Raw genomic sequence first — 19,244 nt, forward strand, 5'->3', positions numbered from 1 at the left:
AGTATTGAAAGAACTGTGTGGGAGATAGTCCTTTTAACATCTGTTAGTCTCTTTATATGGGTAACTGTACAAATATTTAAGATCTGGTCTATATATAGTGACTTGAAAGATGTCCAACAGTTCTATATTATGCTGCATTTTATAGATGTGAGATTTACTGCCGAGTGTGAGCCAGCACTGGAGTTATTTCAACACAGCCAGGGTTTGTAAATCTAACGGCCAAGGCCCACCTGCCCTGTAAATTCTGACTCACGCTGGACACTTAACTGAAAGGAAGGCTGAGCATTTTGTTGAGTTATCATTACAGGAAAATTGCAGCTGGATCAAATACCAGATTGACTCAATCTACTGAACCATCATCGAGGGATATTATTGTGTTCAGGGCTTTGTAACACCTAAATGGGCAAATGAAATCACCCACTGTGTTAAAGATTCACTCTTATGGGAAAGATCTCATCCTCGTAAACAGATGTCATCACACAAATAATAATATTATAATATAAAACTACCTAATTGTGGAACATGATCTTTATGTTTTTCAAGTTTGACTTTAACCGACAGGTGCCTAGAAAGACAATATAAAAGTTTGTCGTTTCTTTCTTTACAGTGAACTGAGCCAGCGGTCTTCTCAGATTCACAAAAGATACTGTGGTATTTAGCATCATTGTACTATTACTTCAGTGTAATACTTTTTAATGTGGTGTAATAACTAATATACAACACACACTGAACAGCTAAAACATTAAAACCACGGACAGGGGACATTAATGATAGAGGTCATCTCATAACAACGACATGTTCAGCTGGGTAGTCTTGAGGGCTGGCATTCACCCACCCAAACAAAGACAGAACAGAACTCTCTCAGCAGGACAATGCACGATGCTCCAAAACAGCTTGAGAAACATGACAAACAGCTGCTTCCAAAACACCACCTTCAAGAACTGACTGTTTACTTGCTGCTGAATATATCCCACCCTTTGACAAGTGCAACTGAAAACAAGCTAATCAATGTTCTTTGCCTCACTTCTAAGTTGTTTTAAAGTTGTGGCTGATCAATGTAACTTAACCACTGTTCCACAAAAACTGTCTTCACCTCCTTTAGTGGTATGTAGTTATGAGAGTGGTTTGTCTGATTTTGGAGCATCTGTCTTTTATCATTTCTGCTATTACCTTCACAAAATGGAGATGAATAGAATTTTGTTCGCAGTACTAACATATTTATCTCGGAACAAATTGTCTTTCCAACTAATTCATAACAACTCAAAGTCCTCATCTTGTCTTTTTTTTAAAATTAAATCATTATTTCAACATTGTTTGTTAACCATTTCAAGTTGAGAAAAGTTTATTAGGTTTCCTGTTGTGCAAAACAAGCAGTGCACTCCTGCTCAACAACGAAGCAGCAAAGTACAACAATTGCAGTTTCATACACAGACATCACATAGCATTTAAGCAGCTGAATGAATGAATCCCTCAGCCTGTGTGCCTGTCTGTTCTTGGCTTTCTCAAAAAACATTCATGTGATCTACTGGCATGCATGTTTCTGGGGAACAGAAGAAAAACAATGCTGAGTTTTAGGGTATTCTGAAGAGCAGTGGTCATTTCTAGGTCTTTTTGGGGCCCTCAGTTGGCCTTTGGCTACCTGTGGGTGGAGCCTAACTCACCGCTATTGATAGGCGAATGTCTAAATGCACTGTGTGAGCTAATGTGGATACTGTGTTCTTAAATAAAAGTGTTTTTTAAAATATTAGCAAAGTGCCATTTGCAGTTGTGAATACTGTGCATTGTCACACAATAAGAGCTGCCATAGCTTGATATCACTGGCACATTTAGTCAGCGTACTTTAGTCTGTTTTTACTGCACTGTACAGCGTTGGACCACGGATTTGAATATGATTTGACTGGCTCAGTTAGAAGTGAGTAAGTGAGGTCATTTCTTTGCGTCCTCAACTTGAAATGCAGGGCCTTGTCTAAATCTATAGAACATTGCTAGCTATCTGCTGTCTAACCAATTTGTAGAATTTTTCCTGGTACAGGAGAGCCACACCTAACCCTCTGAATGTACAGGACTCCTAAGCAGCATCAACACAGAAAGCCATCAAACAGAATATAAAAACACAAACAGAATATAGATTGTTGATTAATAATGCAAATTCACAAGTAGCCATGGAGGGAGAGAGTAAAAATATCTTAGTTACACTTAATAGGACTTAATTCGTGAACTTGCTGAAATATTAAATGTGACTGGATGGCATGTTCTAGTTTGTACAAAAACCATATAAAGTATAGTATCCCAGAGAGGAAATTTACACTTTTCTATGGCTGTTGTGACTTCAGCAGATGGTCCCCACTAAGTTTTTACATCTTTCTAATAAGCCTCAAATGACAAATGTATGAAGTAGAGTGTGCACTAGTGACTCAGTTATTTTAAACACAAGGATAGATTTCCTTTGTTTTGTTTTTTTTTTTACAATTTTACTGACGCTACATAGCTCCACTGTGCTATTCCTTCAATCAGCTCTTGAATTTGCTGGTTTAGTAAAAATAGGTTACATTATGGATTTGTATAACTCCCTATATAATTGCTGAAAAGAATTGTATTCATATCTTTACAGCCACGCATTGATGAAGCTCCCATAGTGCACAATGTACTATTCAAACATCAGCATCGTATTTTGGTCTGGCGTAGGTCTTGGTATTGTCGCAGTTATAATCCGACTTTCGATGAACAGCCACATTCTGCACTTTGGAAATAATGAGCAATGTATTTGCAACCACATATACAAACATGCTGATATACTGTCTAGTAAACGGCAATACTGGATACAAAACATTCAATATAATAACTGTGCATTAACAACCATTTCTTTCCAGAAACAGACACAAAGACAGCAGAGACATCAGCAACACCTGAGACATGTAATGACATTCAGCGTATTAACTGAAAATAACAAAGCTTCTACAAATGCTCAGCTAATGCTCAGACTTATACAAATTACTTGAGCATTGACTCAGTTCTGTGGGATATTCTAAAGCTGTACATTGTGGTTGTGCTGTATTAAACCGCAGCAGAATGGAAAGCGAAATATAAACACCTTAAAATATGCAGGAATGACATAAAAGTGCAACAGAAATACACAATACAGCCTGCAAAATCAATACATTGATTGTCAAAAACAGTTGAAACCTGTATTGTTTATTGAGTCTTTGCTTTGACCTTGAGTTATGCAAGAGGAACTACTCAATAGGAATTACTTTTTGAATGCAGTAATACAGTCCCAGCTCAGAGTCACATAAGAGTCACATATAGAAAAGGCACTGCTTTGCTATACAGGGTCATGAGGCAAAACAGTTAAGAAACAGTGGTTCAAAGGAAATTTCAAGCAGCTGACATCCAAGCACAGTTTGTAAAGAAGGACATCATTCATTAAGATACACTTTCATTGCCAGCTATTACATTATCGAGTCACCAAGTCCTAAGAATTCACTCCTTTAAATTCGAATCGGTCAAAATATAACAGGACACACATATATCATGGAGTATCACAGTATAAATGCTCAGACAGCCTGAAGTCAAATTAACAATAGAACAACACTTGGGCTTCACAAAAGGAAAACATATTGTATTTTTAGACGCACTGCTGCTAGCTAATCTTTGCACATGTTCATGCTGTCGGGTTATTAGAAGTTAAGCTGCAGTGGCAGGATGATGGGCTTTGTGTTTAACTCAGCTTGGCATTGTGCCTAAAAGAAATTATTCATTCTGAATCAGAATCAGAACAACTTCATTAATCCTCGAAGAAGATCTAACAGCATCACATGTGCTAAACACAAATCTATCACATAAATCCACATAATAACACTGAGTCTTGTCAGTTGGATTGGGTTCCATCCATATAAAACATTCCACATATACAAACAATGTAAAGAAACTGCAGAGGACAAGAAACATATCTAAGAACGCTAGAATGAAATCCAAGGCAAGAATTAAATAGGAAAAAAACTATAATACAGAGATAGCACAGTGTGGTACTGCCACCAGAAAACAGTCAGTCATCAATCAATCAATCAATAAGTGACACATGGTTTCACGTGGTCATCCACTCCTCTTGTGTCAAACTGCATCTTCTCTGTCTTTTTAACATTCACACCAAGCTACAAATGTTTGCATATTCGAAACACAGCCTACAAGAGTACATATTAAAAATATGAGCCCAGTGTTTGGGAAACTGTTAACTCTGAGTATTAAATAAGTGTTCTGCCATTTCTCGCTCCCTGGTACTGACACATGGGTTGAGCAACTGGACAGATTTATATTTAACATACATGACCGGTCGCAACATCAAAAACACAATAAAGTGATTTTGCAGGTAAACACAGGTGAAGTGAATATGATTGACTATCTCATTAAATAACACCTGTCAACTAGTTGGATATACTAGACATGAAATGAAAAGTCACTTCTTGAAGCTGATGTTCTGGAACAAATAATTGGCAGCATAAGGATCTGAGTGACTTTGACTTGGGTCAGAGCCTCTCCAGAACAGCAGGTTGTTTCCAGGAGGCAGGGATTAGTACCAGACAGGGATAGACCGATCATCTGCCTGGCTGATTATTGTGGCCAATATTTGGTGCGTTTTTGATTATCGGTATCTGTATTTTCTAAGCTGTTGCCACAAACCAGGAAATTAGCTACTCTGACAGTGGACAAGGCTATGCTAACTGCTAGCAGCCAAACATCACCCTGAGACAGAGTCTGGTAAACATTAATGTATAGTGGTTTTAGGATATGCACCTTAGTGGACAATAAAAATGATAGAAGAGTGAAAGCTAAAAAAATAATAAATAAAGAAGAACAGCAGACGTAACTGCTGGAATCAGACCGATCAGCCTCAGTCGGTCCCACATAAACAGAGGACAGCGTCCTAATTTATTCACTCCCATTTCTTTTTTACATATTCAGTTATAGTCATGATTAATAATGAAGAAGCCTTGTAATGAATAACAGCTTCTCTGCTATCACATGGTGGTAAAACATTGCATTTAATGTATACAGGGTGACAAAAAAACGGGAACTTTTTAACAATCCAATAAAGCCAAGAGTGATGGAAGAAAAATATTTTATTCACAGTAATTGAAACCTTAAAACATGCCATTTAAGAAACAATGATAGAATTCTTTTTTTTTTTTTTTTTAAATACTTCCTGTAGATGGCGTGCTCCCGTACGAATGAATTCTTGAAATCTACCTGGAGCTATCTCAAGAGTAAAGTGTACACGACTCGACCAAGAACTCTGGATGAGTTAAAACAGAGAATTCAGATGAAATTCACAGTATCCCAGCTGAGATGTTGCAGCGGTCTATGAGGAATCTCAACAGCAGATTTCAAGAATGCATTCGTACAGGAGGACGCCATCTACAGGAAGTAATTACAAAAAATTAAAATTCCATCATTGTTTCTTAAATGGCATGTTTTAAGGTTTCAATTACTATGAAGAAAATATTTTTCTTCCATCACTCTTGGTTTTATTGGATTGTTAAAAAGTTCCCGTTTTTTTGTGTCACCCTGTATCAGTTCCAAATATCGAGTAGCGGCCTTTCTTGACTACGTATATACAGGATCAGGAATTGTCCAAAAAATTTAAAAAAAAAACTAGATTGACCCTAGTGTGGTCCCACTGACGAAACATGGTGTCAGAACTGGACCATAGAGCGCTGGGTGCATGTGCATATTTTACCTGGGGAAAAGACGGCAGCCGGATTCACCATGGGAAGAAAGCAAGCCGGCAGAGCCAGATTGAGGCTCTGGGCAAAGTTCTGTTGAAAAACTCTGGGTTCTCACCTCAGTTTATAGAATTCAAAGCAGCAGATGCTCAAGTGTTGCACTAATCTGATGGAGTGAATGCCAAGATGTGTGTGTGCACTATACTCCTCCTGGTAACTGCCAGTCAAAGATGACATATGACGGCATCAATTGTGACTTTACAGGAACATGTTAGATACGGCTCTGCAAGGCCAATTCAATCAGTTTGCAGGGAACACTATTCTAAGCAAATAGAAATCATTTTGGCAACTCAAGACCTGATTTAGAAGCCTGCCAAAACATCTCAAAGTGTTTTCAATTGCATAAAAGAAGCAGCCAATTTAAAAATACATTTAGTGGGTGAATTAGCGACACGACTTGTCTCCTAGTAAGATGTCCACTTCTGTAGTGACTGATGAGAGGGTCAGAATATGAAATAGAAACTGGACAAATTTATGGATGCATTAGTGTCAAACTGAGTTGGTTGTGTAATGGGGTGTCATGTTTTATTACTCCATAGAGAACATATCTGAATTCACTCTCAGGCACTGCCACAAACAAGGCGCTGGTGGCGACAGTCACTCCTTTTTCACAATTGTTTTTCAACAAGCTACTATACCAGCACATCACATGAACATCTTTGCATTGTTTCATTTCACTTATTTTTAGCCATTTGTGCCTTTATTAGATGGACAGTGGAGACAGACAAAGAACATAAGACAGAGAGGAGGGAAAGCTGGTGGGGAATCGAACTGGAGGCTCACTGGTTACGACATTTGGATTCCTATGATATGCGGCCTCCTCACTTTGCTATCAGGGCATCCCAAAACAAACTCAACTTAATTGAAATTAAGTATCCTAAAGAGCTTCCAAACTGTACTACAGTGCATCATCTATTGGTTGAACTGGAAGGTCACAGACTTAATGTGTGGTTTAAAATCTGTGAGCACGATTAAGTCAGCATGGAGCAATATCACTGCAGAGCATTTTGAATACCGTGTTAATAAAAAAGGCCTCAAAGAATTCAAGCTGTTCTGAACACAAAAGGGGCTATTACACAGCAGAGCCACTCACTCTGCGTCTTTTAAGTTGCTTGTTAGTAAAGATCAAACAGCATGAGAAACCAATACGAAGCAAAAACTTAGAAATACACTTCTTCATCAGGATCTTCTGACCAACCCTCGTTAAGCACAAAACAAATCACCCAAAAATGCTTATCCAAATTAAAAACAATGAACAAAACTATGCACAAACTACAAATGCTTATTGACAAGGGAGCCACAATGCAGTATTTATTTCTTGTGTAGTCATGGTTTGGACGATCATATTACACCCTGACGTGCAACAGGCTGGTGTTAGATTTCTTAAAAATAAAGAATAATGATGCTTATCTAGGTGCGTTCTATGTGTTGATACGGAATTTTTCAAATTTTATCAAAACAGCACTGTGATTAAACTTTCAGTCGTATATTGAATGCAATAGGCAGCAATGATTACAACTGACTTAAGACACCAGTTATCAAAGGAGAAGTGAGAGGTTTTCAGGCCTTACCTCTGAATTTCTTGGGTGGGTTGTTGAGGTCACCAGTGTCTGGTTGTACCACACACCGGTCGTCCACAAGCCTGTGAACACAGTCATCAATTTATTGAATCAATTAGTCAAGTAAATTTGAAACTAAACCTCCATATATGATTTAAAAGCTTCTAGTTTCTATGCATAAATCAAAGTGAAATTGGTGGGATAACAAAATTCAAATGGAATGAGGATGTAAGTTATATAAACAAGCACGCAATCTGGATTTTTTTTTTTTTTTTTTGCCAATTCATGCAGCTTGTGTATTAAATCGGCAAGTTCTTTTTTTTTTTAAATGTCAGTCAGGTTTTGGGTTTCTACCATCATTATATTTCTATAGTCAATAGTGCATTTAGTTACAGAAAAATAAACCGTTTCCAGGGCAGAGTTTGTGTAATAAAATTAAAATTAAATATAATGAATCAATCAAATATCTGCAGCAATGTGTGTGTGTGTGTGTGTGTGTGTGTGTGTGTGTGTCTTTGAACCACATAAATGCTGTATTTTTTCTACTTCACAATTGCCATAGCAAAAGATGTAATAGTTGAAGCTACAATGATGTCAGAGTTATAAAATTTTGTCCAAGTATTTTAGCATGTGACAAGCCTCCAGATTCTACAGGTCTTCTACTCAAACTGGAATTACTGGATCCTATTTCATTGTCTCACCAGCACATAAAACCCACACCAATGCAGACCCCCCTGCACTGTTTTAATACAAGACTTTTGGATTAAGACAGCCTTGTCTTCCCTTCCTTAACAGCATTTGTAACCTGTGACTTTGCAGCTGTGTTCGTTCATTTTCTTCTCTTTTTTTAACGTGAAGGTCAACTGTCATTGAGAAGTAAAGGTTTTAATGATATTTTATGAAACATTATAATGATCTTTAGGTTGAGGTTTGAAATCCGATGACCACACACCATTAGAATAAGCACAATATCTGGTTTAATTATATTAAATTAGTGTGATATATAAGTGATATATGTTTAACGAAATTGAAGACTAAAGACTAAATCTTATTGGCCCAGCCCTCAAAATGATCTGGATAAAGTAAATCTGAAAGCAAAAACATTGACCAAAAGTGCAAGAGTTGACTTAAATTCACCAACAGTGATGTTAACATATGATATTACAAACTCATTTAATCTGACATGTTATGCCCATTCCTCACATACACTTTACTGTAAAACTTAAAACAAACACTAGAGATGCAGGAAGTCTAAACTTCTATATTCCAAAGGATGTGAACAACCACACTGCAGAAAAAAAAAAAAAAAAACTTTCTCAACTTGAATTTAAATGTAGTGATGGCAAAATGACTCTGTTCACTCAACATACTTTATTTTAGCGCCATTATGGAGAATATGTTGATAAAACATTTTTTAAAACTCAAAAGCACTGTAATTTCAAGGAATTCAGGGGAACCTCTGGGAACACAGTGAGGTAGTAGATCAGCACAAAAAAACATTTCTGTATGATGCTATAGCTGGTCCAGTCAGTTCAATCTTTTTATAGCTCATGCAGTATACACAGCACCGCAGGAGCACTGTTATGATGAAGGAAGAAGTCACATGGCTGTGAGAATGTTTTCTGTAGGAAGGAAGAGCTATAGCCTTGATCACATTGATGCACTGATGGGCCAAGGTCCAAAAGGAATGAGAGTTTCATGAGTCATTGTTATCCAAGGTCAAGAAGAAACTTGCTCGTGCATTCAGGGACAGAAAACCACGGTTGCGTTCAGATGTTGGTTGCCAGCTGCTCTGTGCCAGCGGTGGTCCAGGTGCTTCCAACTGTCACTTAGGGGTCATTCAGGATGCTGACAGCAAAAGCAACACCCAATACAACGATGCTATTTATAGGAACGTCCTCTAAGCTCTCCTCTTTACCAGGGAGCGTTCACAGCAGTCGTGGGGGTGGGAGGGGGTGATTACTCGGCATGACAGCACAAGATGGGGAACTTGACAAATGAGCTCTGTCATGGTGGTAGCCTGTAAAGCTGCATACACCTTTGTATTCTGTGGTGTGTGATGCACAACACTAAACTGTGAAAGAGCTCAGTCTGAGAAAGCTGACAGAGAAGAGGGCTCGGCACAGCATCTGGTGAGTTGTAAATGGAGTGGTGACATGGCAAAAGGAGGGAGATTGCAGCACTTTAAAAGAAGAGGGAGGACAGGTAAATACAGATGCTGCACTAATTTTCACCTTAGGAGAAGAAAAATAAACTCCCTCGGGAAGAAAAAGAAGGGAAGCAAGGGGTAGAGAGAGAGGCTAAGTCTGGAATACAGAACCTAAAATGCCAGATTAACTAGGAAAGGACATCCACATCAGTGATCACCGTCTACTCTTCTTCTTTTAGCCCTCTCTTATTTCTGTGATTGTCTATTGTAAGTCAGGAATTGCTCACTTTTACATAATAAGATACACTTTTAACTCCTTGCCTACAATTAGGGAGGAGGAGAGATGTCAACTGCTTAAATAAATGCATGCAGCTGGAAGAGACCGAGTAAGTCAAGGCGCACGACACCAAGGAAATTAAAGGAAAGAGGCAGCTACAGGATCCAGCACTTCTCAAGTAATAACATTTGGCAGACATTGTTATTTAGATTCAGTACACTGCTGTGCAACCAAAAACAACAAAAAACACTTCAGATTAACTGATGTGTGTAGAATTTAAGGAACGACCAGTCGAATTAGAGCATAGTAGTAATCAACATGATTCCATTAATGCATTTTTTTCTGTTAGCTTAGAGTGAGCGCTTCATATCTGCACTATCAGAAATACTTTACTGATCCAGGAGGGGAAATTGCTTAAGAAAAGAACGTGTCCTCTTCCACTGAGCTCACCCCGTTCATCTCCACTCTCACCCCAACCAGTCAAGGCAGATGGCCGCCTTCCCTAAGCCTGGTTCTGTCAGACTTTTTCTTTTTCTCCCCGTTAAAGGGCTTCTTTTTTTGTTTGTTTGTTCCTTTCCACTTTCACCGACAGCTTGCTCATAGGGAATCCCAAGGTTCTCTGTTCAATATTCACAAGGTCGATGAGATGACATATGCTGTGAATTGGCGCTGTTTAAATAAAATGGGATTGAATCGAACTGAAGTGCACTGATACATTTCTGCAGTAGCCTAGAATGGATGAACTAAACCATGGCTCTTCAGAGGGACATTTTTGCATTGAGGTGAAAGCCACTGTACATTCCCCTGAACAGTTGTTAGCAATCTGCAGCCTTATTGCTAAGTGTCACAACATCCTACACACAGTTTTGTTTTGTTTTTCAAATGAAACTAGACATTTGAAGGCAAACAATCTTCTTCAGTCTGGACTGCGGTGACCATAACTGCAACCGGTACAGAAGTGGGTGTAAATAAATTTAAAGTAAAAAGGCAAAACAAACAAACAGACAAACAATCTGACCACCAACATAGAAATACAGCTAAAAATTGTATTCCTACTTAAAAAAAAAACAGTGAGACTTTGAAAAGCTGTTAAATGCAAAACTACAACAGAGCAAATACAGTAAGCTCTGCCTATTATACTGTTGTTACTTACACTTAAGTAGCTGATGGTCTCTAATAAAGGTCAGCTGATTATCAGCCTGGCTGATTATCAGATCTGACATTCAGCATTCTTCTGATTATCTGTATTGTTTATTTTGTTCTTTTTAAAGCACCAACGAGTATTGCCCTGCTGACAGCAGTATGTGAAGTCACAAGTGACAGGATATCAGCACTGCAGGATAAGTGTTGAAAAGAGAGTCTGTGTTGGTGCTGTTCCAAATTTTGACAACAAGATTTTCATTTCCCTGTAAATGTATATCGGTTCCAATCGGTTACTAATATTCAGCATTAATAATACTCTGCCGGAAGAAGAAAACATGTCGACCGCTCGTTACCACTGTAACTAAACAATGAGATATTTGAAAGTCTTAAGGGAGCTCAGGTCCACATAGCTTTTGGGGGTGGTGGGTTTTCAGTCTAATTAAAGATTGTCTGCAATCCTTCATTTCTCTCTCTAGTACAATTGTTATTTCTCTGCATACCTCATCTTATTTGGAAGCACCTAAAAACAACTTCTGTTTTTGCTAGAAATATTCTAAAAGATTCATGTGTTTCACTAAAATCACTTTATCACCAAAGAAATCCAAAGTGCTTATGTGGACAGTAACTGACACCAACCAAACATGGACATTAAATCCTTCCATTACATGAATCTATCCATCATGCTAGCCTGTCTGCACAACCATCCCTTTGGCTCCAAACAACAACTGTGTAAATCATTACATGGGTCACTGTGTTTGTTTTGTAGCCTGTACTCTGCAATAGCTGTGTGTTTTGCACACTGGGACAATGTTGTCTGAAGCTTCATCTAACCAGCAATCTAACCAGGAACGTTTCAAAATGAGGAAAGTGGAGAGTGGAGGTGGTGAGAGTCATGAAAACCCACATAAAAACCTAAAAGCAGACTTACCCTAAAGTGCTGATAAATCCACTGGTGGAGCCCTCCGCATAAAGGGAACAAATGTCCCCAATATGGAGGAAACTGGACATTTTGTCCGACATGGTCTCTCAGGGTTTACGGCACCTGCAAAAGATTTACAATAAAAGTTGTTTAAGTATCATTACATTTAGTAGAGCACAATCAAATCCTTGGATCATTATGAATTATTTGCCAAGCTGCTCTGAAATGACAAGCTGAATAACTGATCAACACAGAATTCAGCAATAGCACCGTGGAAATGTATTATGTTGTATGCCTCATTAATCAAGTAAAACTACATTTGGCTGATGATTTAGGTGAACAGCAGTGGATATAATCTCCAGATGAACCTCTGTGACTCTCCTAACACTGACTTTGCTACTGCTGCTCGTTTGTAAGTTCAGACTAGATGATTTTTTTAACCCATCCTCAGAGCACCACCTACTGTAAGATCGGTAACAATAGTCCAAAGTCAAAATTGTATACATGGCTGAGTAATAAAGCTAATCACTCTCCATTCTTCCTTTTTAATTTATATTTTAGATTTAAAACACATGCAGGATGACTCATAAGCTTTCCTGTACAACCAATTCGAGTCTGATACCTGATGAGGTGAAACGAAACAATGAGAAATACCTGAGATGAAAGAAAAATAAAGTTTCTGTGTGCACTGTGCTATAGTTAGCTGTGTGAAACCAAAACATCTTAAATTTAGGTCACAAATCTGTTTCCAGGTTGTAAAAATACCAGTCTGTGTGAAGGAAACACCACTGAGAAAGGGTAAAGTTGACTAATAGGTGTCTGTGTGTGGGTTTTTTTTTTTTTTTAGCTAGGAAGGAAGTTATTTTGGAAAAATAGACAACTAAACTCAATTTCACTGTTGTTTTATAGTGGAATGTGATACAAACTCAGTGTATGTAGCATTGTAGGATTTAACAATACTATATATATATATAATAACTATAGGTACAACACGAAGCTAAAGGTTCAGATGAGCCTCTCTTCTCCACACAGATACAAACTTTCCATTTTATTGTGTGCAGCATAATTTCAAACTATGACAAGTAATTTAATCGTCTAGTGGCGCTGTCTTCTGAGATACAAGCATTGCAGCTTAATTAAATATATCAAATATTTTCCATATTTTTCGCTTTTGTTTTTTTTTTCTCTTTTTTTAACCGCACGAGCTGCAGCAAAACAACAGAAACAAATGAGCGCGTGGGCTACTTCCTTGACAGGGATGCTCAGTGACAAAACGAACAAAGCTCGAGCTGAAAAAAACAAAACTACACACAGACACAAGGACTTTACCTGGCAGAAATGGAAAGAAGGCGTCAAAAGACACGCAGAGAGAGAAAGAAACGCGTGAAGAAGTGGGTCAGCACAGGATAATTTCCACAGCGCTATCCTCGGTTAAGTCCATGGCAGTGAAACTCCAGGTAAGAGCAGCCTGAGCGGCGTTATCTCTGACAGCTGAATGCGTCCTCGGCAACAATCCTCTTCTTACCTCCTCCACATGTCACTGCGGGAACGCCCATTTCGTTACTATTTATACTGCAGCAAAGCTCTCTGGGTAATGTAGTCCTTTAGGCATTGGATTCAAGATTTAAGAATTATTGTTTGCCAACATGCTCACACAGTATTGAAATGAAATGTAAAGTTGCCGTTCCTAAATGCGGTGCAAAACCAATCCGACAGTATAAACTCAGATTCTTTAACCCTTAGATACACAAGTGATTGGACCCCACACTCTTCTCTAAGTGGGTCAAAAATGACCCCTACATGAATCAATGAGCTTTTATGCTATTTTTTGTCATTATGGTTAAGAATAATAATTTGTACTATTGTTTGTATTATATTTTTGTTCCTCCAAGTTTGTGCACCTCCCCATTTCTTGTATATTATCAGTGATAAAGAGCTTGAGACAGTAATGCAAATATTACTTTGAAAGTATAACAGGTAACTTGGAAATTTAAATGGAATGATACTAAAAACATGTTTTTTGAGGAATATGCTGCAATATGAAAAGATAAAAATACACAAGAGACCACACACATGTAGTAAAATGGTAATATTTATAATATTTTTTATGTATTTACCACAGTAGAGTTTGCAAAATATTTCACAGGCAGGGTTAGGGTTAATCATAATTATTGCAATAGTAAATACATAAATACGCAAATAAATAAATGGTAAAAAGTATAATAAATGTTCTACTCATTTGTAGTAAGTTTTTAAAATCATAATAAAAAGAATAGAATTCTGCATTTTTATTTGACCCTCATTAGCTGACACTGTTCAGTAATTATAATGAAAATATAGTGAAATTATGATGAAAAGTGTTCATTACATTCTCATACCCACACACTCTAACTTTTACTGCTTACTTTTTTTTTTTACAAAGCTGACTTAAAGAAATGCACAAATAATTTCAATGTGCCAATATAATAAATATATAGAATTATACTGTTCATACTGTCATTTGTCTCCATATTTATATTTACATTTATGTATCTTTATACTGTTTTTATTTAATACATCTATATTATCTACACCTTATTGTATTCATATGCTTGGCATGTCCAGATCACTGTTTATACTCCTCATTCTGTTAATACTGCATCACATTGCATATACCTATGCTCTTTTACTCTATGCAGTGACAATAAAGTTGAATTAAATGTAATCCACTCTTATGTATGAATAGCATGTTGTGGTCTCTGAGTGATCAAATCCATGTGACTGCAGGTTTTTTGTCAGTGTCTACATTATTTCATGTATGTGATGTCAAAAACAGAAGCACACATACAGCCTTACAAACAGGGGAGTCGTGCTGTGCATGTCAAAGTGTGAAAGGACATGAGATAAAGACATCGGTTGTGTGGGCAGCGTCCTGTCAGAAACACTGATTCGGTCAGGGCACTCAGATTCCTGGGTTTGTAATGTATTTATTTATTTTACAGAGAGACTTTTGTCAGATTCTACGATCAATGCTCGGTGCTCATTCACACAGACATTATCTTTTTCTGATAGACCACCGGGTTTCCATATTTGTAAACTTCAGAAACCTTAATCTCACAACTTTGAGTGATCTGGTTTATTTGCAGTTGACCTATTAAAACCACAGAGTGACATTTTCAGCTACTAGAACTGGAACAGACTCTTCTGTGTATTGGATTCACAAACACCCCATCATTTTAAAAAAGGGACCGTAGGAGGGCAGTCCCCTTCTTCCAAAACAGTAAAGAAGCCTGCATGCAGTAGATGGTTACATTTTAAAATGTGTAAAAGTTTGATTATCCATATTTATTCCTCATTTCAATATGAATGGGGGACAGAGAGGCACATGGAGCGAAAGAGCACTTTCATCCCTAAATTGGGCCCACTGGCATTAAGCAAACCCATCGATTAGCTTTTAATTTGGTTTCTTAGCTGCAGGATCTACAGATAGCGAGAGTGGACTAAGTGGGGGGAGACAAGTGTCCATTACCATGAAAGAGCTTCTTTTCTGTTTCTGCATTCCACATCTGCTTTTCACCATGCTCATTCAGGTCTTTGAGATGTAAATGGACACAGATTGCTATGTTGTAGAGCACTGGGAGGCCAAAAAAAAAGTGTGATTCATGTTTTAATGATCGACACTCCTGGTGCTGACATGAAACACACGGCTGGCATGATGCAGAGGAAAAGCACTTAGCATGCATGTAAGCAAGGTCACTTTCTGTGCGGCTAGACACTCTAATTGGTTATGCAATCCATCATCATTATTGAATTATAAAACCAATTCTATCGGAAGTACATTCAAAACCACTTATGTAAAAACAGATGGTGCTAATTCATTCGCTAAAGGAAGGATCAAAGTCGGGTTTATGGCTCCGAGCATCATTGTCTGTGTGTCTGAATGTGATGATGTCAAATTCATGACATCACAGCGTTTGAGAGCTCACCCTTCTTTCCACTGAAAGTATCACCAGGCTCCGGTTAAATTTGACATTAAGTGAAGTTGAATACAAATCACCGAGTACTCAGTTGTCATGGTTACAGTGTACAGACGACTGGCTACCATTCTACCACAGAGAGAGAGAGAGAGAGAGGAGAAAAAGAAGGGTTATAAATATAAAACTGGACACAACTGCTGCTGTGTTTGTGAATTGCAGCAAGTCGGATGTCAGAAATGGTGATTTTGTAGCTCGGTGAACGTAATGCTCTCTTTATTCTCTCGGTAGTTTGGTTTTATTTTAGAACCCCTCTTTCACCTGAAGAGCTCATCTGCTGCCAGAAGGCTTTTTCCCCACACGATGCCTGAGCACAATAGAACCAGCGGTGTAGATAGAGATGAGAAGGGATGGGTGTAGAGATAAATTGATTTCTCGTGTTCTGCAGGGGTCATGAACAAGAGCCCAAGTTAGGTGGGAGGGAGAGGTGATGCATCTCGATCGGTAGTCTGACTTGCAGCCGCTGTGGAAACATTGGGCTGCTTTTTTTTTTTGTCAACCAAATACACAAATGACTAACAAATTAACGAATGCAACATCTGCATGCTTGGAATGCACCGGAGACAGTGGGATGACAAAATGCAGAGACCATCTGTGTGGGAGCACAGATTGTGAGATTCATCATTGTGCATGTGTTACAGCGAGTATTCTCATGTGCAGATTCAGGCCTTCCCTTAGCAGCGATGTGTGGGCACAATGGTTGGTGGCTCTCTTGTCTGAGGCGCAGATAGTCCTCTGTGTGGGCCAAGGCCTACAAAAAACTGAGCCTCACATTCATTACAAGTGTCAAAGTGGAGCAAAACGTATCGATTCCATATCAGAGATTAAGTTCATAAGTCTAGAAAAAGTCTAGCCGTGTTAAAGGGAGAAATGAAGGTCTCTTTAAACCTATAACTCTCAAACTTCTGTTGTGGATCTGGGACAGCAAACCGCTGAGGACATTAAGCCGCTGGGAGCAAGTACCATAGATAATGGCTTATTAGCAATTTCAAGTTAAATGTAGAATACTGATAGAACTTCTTGTAATTTCACAACCATTCTGACAGATTTGCTCTGTAAACTATTAGTGGATTAACTAAACCAATGAGTCATCTCAAGATCTGCATGCACAACTGCAGGACAGAGCTACATGGTGTGAACAAACGTGGCAAAAAAAAAAAACAAACAACACACACTTTGCTGTGACTAACTGAGCTCAGGATCTTCTGGCGCAGGGTGAAAAGAAACAACATTTCTCTCGCTGCTTTCCAGCCTTTTTCAATCAGTGACGTATACAGACAGCGAATGACATCACACTCCACTGCTGAGTCGAGTCTATCTGACGGATTACACACACAAAACCAGACGACGACAAGTGGATAGAGCATAGTTATCTGTCCCCTCCTCATAAACTTTGCATGAAAGCAGGCTGTTGGAAAGCAGCTGGACGAGAGAACATTTGCTGAGCCATCGTGCATAAGATAACACTGCGTTATGACCTTGCAGCCTTTTTAATTATTTGTGTCAAAGCTAACTCCCTGAAAAACAGAGATCTCCCATATTTTCTCGCCTTAAAGACAACAGGTATTGCTACGGCACCCTAGCATAAGGAAGAGATGTACCTCACTAAAAATAAAAGACAATTATGCTGGTATAATGGCCTGCATATCCCCAACGGAAATAGTCTGATTAGAGCAGCTGCAGAGATATTCTAATTAGGCCTTGTGATTTTGTCGTATAACTCGTTTCCAACGTAGGAAAAATAAGGTTCACATTTCATGCTGCATCTATATATTCAATACATACTACACGCCAGTCTACATAAAGAAGGGTTTTATGGTAATAGTGATAATTAGTGTGCATATTTTTCATGCCCAAGCAGAAATATTGAAATAGTCAGCTGCAGTCAGCTAATCTCCTCTTCATAAACACCATGCACAGAGCAGAGGACCACTTCACCACATCCCCTTAGTTACAGAATAATCAATATGACAGACTATATACATATGCCAGAGGGAACTGTCTGCCAAGTGTCTGATTTAAGCAGACAGACCTGAGTATATTTTTGCACACTGGTTTACAGACAAGACATTTTCCCATTTGAGCTAATCCCGCCGAAGGGAAACAATGTCCAAGTAGGCAGCGGTCTGAAGCCACCTATTTAACCTGTAGAACATGTTCTGTAAGCTGCTTTAACTGCAGGTAATCCAGGATCAGTAGGAAGGGTGGATTTCTCACCTCACTTTCACTGCATGTCATAAACTAGCTGGCCTGGCTAACTAAACAAGTCTGTGTGGATGTGTTCTAGTTACATTACAACTAGCAGACTCAATATGACAAACGTAGCTGCACTGTTGACATTAAAAGAGTAACACTACAATGACTAACACAAAATCTCTGCAAAACAAAGGTGGTACTGACCTTGATTTGGGATTGGGTGCCATTATTTGTCATTGCACTGTTGCACATTATTTAAAAATCTTCAAGTATAACTTTGCACATGATTAGTCTCAGTCTGACACTAGAGTCACACATTTACTGACTGCATGCCCAGCTGAGCATGAAGACTCTATGGGCTCATTTACTGTGAGACTGAGTCCTTGTTCTAGATTGTGATTGCAGTATATGTGTATTATATTCATGCTTACCAGAGTTTCTCTTTAAATTATGCCTTGCAATTTGCTTCTGAGTTCCAATCAGAAGGCTGAAGTAAACACACTCCAAAAAAATGCTTAGTTAGGAATTTGTCTGCTGTAAAACACAGTGTGGAGGTAGTTAAGATGCGCATGTATGTGCAGCTCTTGTCGTTATTGACAGCAGCTGTGGCGGCTGTGGAGGGCTCCAAAACTTCCTGCTGAGGCAGCTGCAGGTGTCTTGGGCTAAATTTAACTTAACATCTGTGACGGGAAGAGTCAACGTGAAAAAAAACTCCCAAAACTCTCCAGCAACCTTCCCCTTTATACAGACATTACATCACAACGAGACATACTGCACTGGGCAAAAACAGATTTGGTGTGAAGAGTATGTCGCTGTGGAAGCCATTTAAAAGCCACATGATGTTTAATCAGTGCATTTTTCATCAGTGTGACAGAAGCGGGAACAGATTTCAACTTGCATGACACCATGCGGTTCAAACTATTGATTTCATACATTTGCTGAGGTCATTATTTAAGCAGAAACATCTAATTAATGAGAGCAATGTTTTACACATTCTGCTCCAAACTGAGATCCTAATATATTCCCTGTCGTCAGGGTCTTCTCATATCAGAACCTTTAAACCATTGTTACCACCAGAAACAGCAACTTAGACCAGCCAACATCACAACAAAAGTCAAGAGTTCGAAGGAATGCTTCAAATTGGACTTTGAAATGTGTTTCCCAGCTGAGGCCCAGCAGATAGCTGCCATGTTTTCTCTTTTTTTCCT

General features: G+C 38.5%; 1 protein-coding gene across 1 annotated transcript in view; it reads right to left on the reverse strand.

Annotated features, from left to right (window-relative positions):
- itpr1b (inositol 1,4,5-trisphosphate receptor, type 1b) overlaps positions 1–13,365 on the reverse strand; it is an 88,253-nt gene extending 74,888 nt beyond the window's left edge. The window contains 3 exon segments of the mRNA XM_051947784.1: positions 7,352–7,422; positions 11,837–11,950; positions 13,157–13,365. Coding sequence (XP_051803744.1) covers positions 7,352–7,422; positions 11,837–11,928 — 163 coding nt within the window. The 5' untranslated portion in view covers positions 11,929–11,950; positions 13,157–13,365.
- Positions 13,366–19,244: the final 5,879 nt, after the last annotated feature.

This window comes from Acanthochromis polyacanthus, chromosome 5 (assembly GCF_021347895.1).
Source record: "Acanthochromis polyacanthus isolate Apoly-LR-REF ecotype Palm Island chromosome 5, KAUST_Apoly_ChrSc, whole genome shotgun sequence".
NCBI classification, from domain to species: Eukaryota; Metazoa; Chordata; class Actinopteri; family Pomacentridae; genus Acanthochromis; species Acanthochromis polyacanthus.